General features: G+C 57.4%; 1 protein-coding gene across 1 annotated transcript; it reads left to right on the top strand.

The window, feature by feature from the left end:
- The first annotated feature begins 321 nt into the window (after nucleotides 1–321).
- On the top strand, nucleotides 322–1995 carry FZD2 (frizzled class receptor 2). The gene has a single exon (XM_009990496.2). The coding sequence runs from the start codon at nucleotides 322–324 to the stop codon at nucleotides 1993–1995; it is 1674 nt and encodes a 557-aa protein (XP_009988798.2).
- The last annotated feature ends 1041 nt before the right edge of the window (nucleotides 1996–3036 follow it).

Consider the following 3036-nt stretch of genomic DNA (forward strand, 5'->3'; position numbering starts at 1 on the left):
CCGGGCAGCGGGAGCAGCGCTGCGGAGCACCGGGAGCGCCACGTCCGAGCACCGGGAGCCGTCCCGCCGCGCACGACAGACCGGGACACCGGGAGCCGTCCAACCGCACACCAGGCACGTACGCTCCGGGCACCGGGAGCCGTCCAGGCGGGACTTGAGTGTATCCAGTTACCGGGAGTCGTCCAGGCAGCGCCGGGCACAGCAAATCCGGTCACCGAGAGCCATCCAGGCAGCGCCGGGCACGGCGGATCCAGACGGGAGGACCGGCCAGCCGGCTGGGCACCGGGCACAGTAAATCTGGGTGCAGCAGCTCGGGGCACCATGGGCCCCCCCAGCGTGCTGCCTGCCCTGGCCTGGCTGCTGGTGGGACTGAGCGTGCCAGTGCCGTGCCGGAGCCAGCTCCACGGCGAGAAGGGCATCTCCATCCCTGACCACGGCTTCTGCCAACCCATCTCCATCCCGCTCTGCACCGACATCGCCTACAACCAGACCATCATGCCCAACCTGCTGGGTCACACCAACCAGGAGGACGCGGGGTTGGAGGTCCACCAGTTCTACCCCTTGGTGAAGGTCCAATGCTCGTTGGAGCTCAAGTTCTTCCTCTGCTCCATGTATGCGCCGGTCTGCACGGTGCTGGAGCAGGCCATCCCGCCATGCCGCTCCATCTGCGAGCGGGCACGCCAGGGCTGCGAAGCCCTCATGAATAAATTCGGTTTCCAATGGCCGGAGCGATTACGTTGTGAGAACTTCCCCCGGCACGGCGCCGAGCAGATCTGCGTGGGGCAGAACCATTCGGAAGACGGCGGTTCGCCGGCGTTGCTCACCAGTGCCACACCGTTGGCTGGCCAGGGCACCCCAGGCGCCCCTCGTTATGCCACTCTTGACCACCCCTTCCACTGCCCGCGGGCACTGAAGGTGCCCAGCTACCTCAACTACAAGTTCTTGGGCGAGAAGGACTGCGCGGCGCCCTGCGAGCCCACCCGGCCTGATGGCCATATGTTCTTCAACGAGGACGAGATCCGTTTCGCCCGTATCTGGATCCTCATCTGGTCCGTCTTGTGTTGTGCCTCCACCTTCTTCACCGTCACCACTTACCTGGTGGACATGCAGCGTTTCCGCTACCCCGAGAGACCCATCATCTTCCTCTCGGGCTGCTACACCATGGTGTCGGTGGCCTACATCGCCGGCTTCGTGCTGGAGGAGAGAGTGGTCTGCAACGAGCGTTTCCAGGAGGATGGCTACCGCACGGTGGTCCAGGGTACCAAGAAGGAAGGTTGCACCATCCTCTTCATGATGCTCTACTTCTTCAGCATGGCCAGCTCCATCTGGTGGGTCATCCTCTCCCTCACCTGGTTCCTGGCCGCCGGCATGAAGTGGGGCCACGAGGCCATCGAGGCCAACTCCCAGTACTTCCACTTGGCTGCCTGGGCCGTGCCGGCTGTCAAGACCATCACCATCCTGGCCATGGGGCAGATCGACGGGGACCTGCTGAGCGGCGTCTGCTTCGTGGGCCTCAACAACATCGACCCTCTCCGGGGCTTCGTGTTGGCCCCGCTCTTCGTCTACCTCTTCATCGGTACCTCCTTCCTCCTGGCCGGCTTCGTCTCCCTCTTCCGCATCCGCACCATCATGAAACACGGAGGCACCAAAACGGAGAAGCTGGAGCGCTTGATGGTTCGCATCGGAGTCTTCAGCGTCCTCTACACCGTCCCGGCCACCATCGTCATCGCTTGCTATTTCTACGAGCAGGCGTTCCGCGAGCACTGGGAGCGCAGCTGGATCAGCCAGAACTGCAAGAGCTTGGCCATCCCCTGCCCGCTCCACTTCACCCCCCGCATGACGCCCGATTTCACCGTCTACATGATCAAGTATCTCATGACTCTCATCGTGGGCATCACCTCCGGCTTTTGGATATGGTCGGGTAAAACCCTGCACTCCTGGCGCAAGTTCTACACACGACTCACCAACAGCAAGCAGGGCGAGACGACGGTGTGACCCCCCCACCCCACCCCACCCCACCCCACCCCCGAGCCTGGCCACCGCCGCCCTTCGGCTTGAAATTTTTTTTTTTTTTTTGGGGGGGGAGGCTTTTATTATATATTTTTTATTTTTAGATTTATTAACGTCTAAGGGGTGTCTCTCTTTCTCTTTGAAAAATATTTTTTTTTTGTAATTAAACCTGTAAATAGCATTTGTAAATTTAATTATATATTTCTATTTAAAACGTGAAAAAGGAGGAAAAAAAAAGGAGAAAAAGGAGACGGGGAAAGGGGAAAAAGGAGAGGGGGAAAAAGGGGAAAAGGAGAAGGGAAAAAGGGGAAAAGGAGAGGGAAAAAGGGGAAAAGGAGAGGGAAAAAGGAGAAGGGGAAAAGGGGAAAAGGAGGGGGAAAAAGGGGAAAAGGGAGAGGGGAAAAAGGGGAAAGGGAGGGGAAAAAAGGGGAAAAGGAGAGGGGAAAAAAGGGAAAAAGGAGAGGGAAAAAAGGGAAAAAGAAGAGGGGAAAAGGAAAAAGAGGGGAAAAAGGGAAAAGAGAAGGGAAAAAAGATGAAAAGGAGAGGGAAAAAAAGGAGAAAAAGGAAAGGGAAAAAAAGGAGAAAAAAGTAAGGGAGAAAAAGGAAAGGAAAAAGGAAAAAAAAGGAGAAAAAGGAAAAAAGGAGAAAAAGGAAAGGGAAAAGATGGAGAGGAGAAAAAGGAGATAAAAAACTAGGAAAAGGTGGAAAAAAGGAGGGAGGGAGAAAAAGGAGGGAGAAGGAGGAAAAAAGAGGGGGGAAAGGAGAAAAAAAGAGAAAAGAAAAGGAGGAATAAAAGGAGGAAAAGGGGAAAATCCGCTGCCGAGGCGGGGGAGGGTTCTCGCCCTCCCTCTCCCGCCGCCCGCGCTGGGTCCCCCCTCCCCGCCGGGGCCGCTGGCGGTGGCCGAGGGGCCCCGGACGGGCTCCGGGAAGGGCCCGATCCGGGTCCGCTCCCCCGGCCCGGGGCTGCCCCCCCGCAAAAAAAAAAAAAAAAAAAAAAAAGGAGAGAAAACCCGAAAAAAAACCTAA

This window comes from Tauraco erythrolophus, chromosome 25 (genome assembly GCF_009769465.1).
Source record: "Tauraco erythrolophus isolate bTauEry1 chromosome 25, bTauEry1.pri, whole genome shotgun sequence".
Classification (NCBI taxonomy): domain Eukaryota; kingdom Metazoa; phylum Chordata; class Aves; order Musophagiformes; family Musophagidae; genus Tauraco; species Tauraco erythrolophus.

Bases quoted from the DNA above. Each gene is read 5' to 3' on its own strand.
- FZD2 (XM_009990496.2), top strand. From the start codon at position 322: ATGGGCCCCCCCAGCGTGCTGCCTGCCCTGGCCTGGCTGCTGGTGGGA.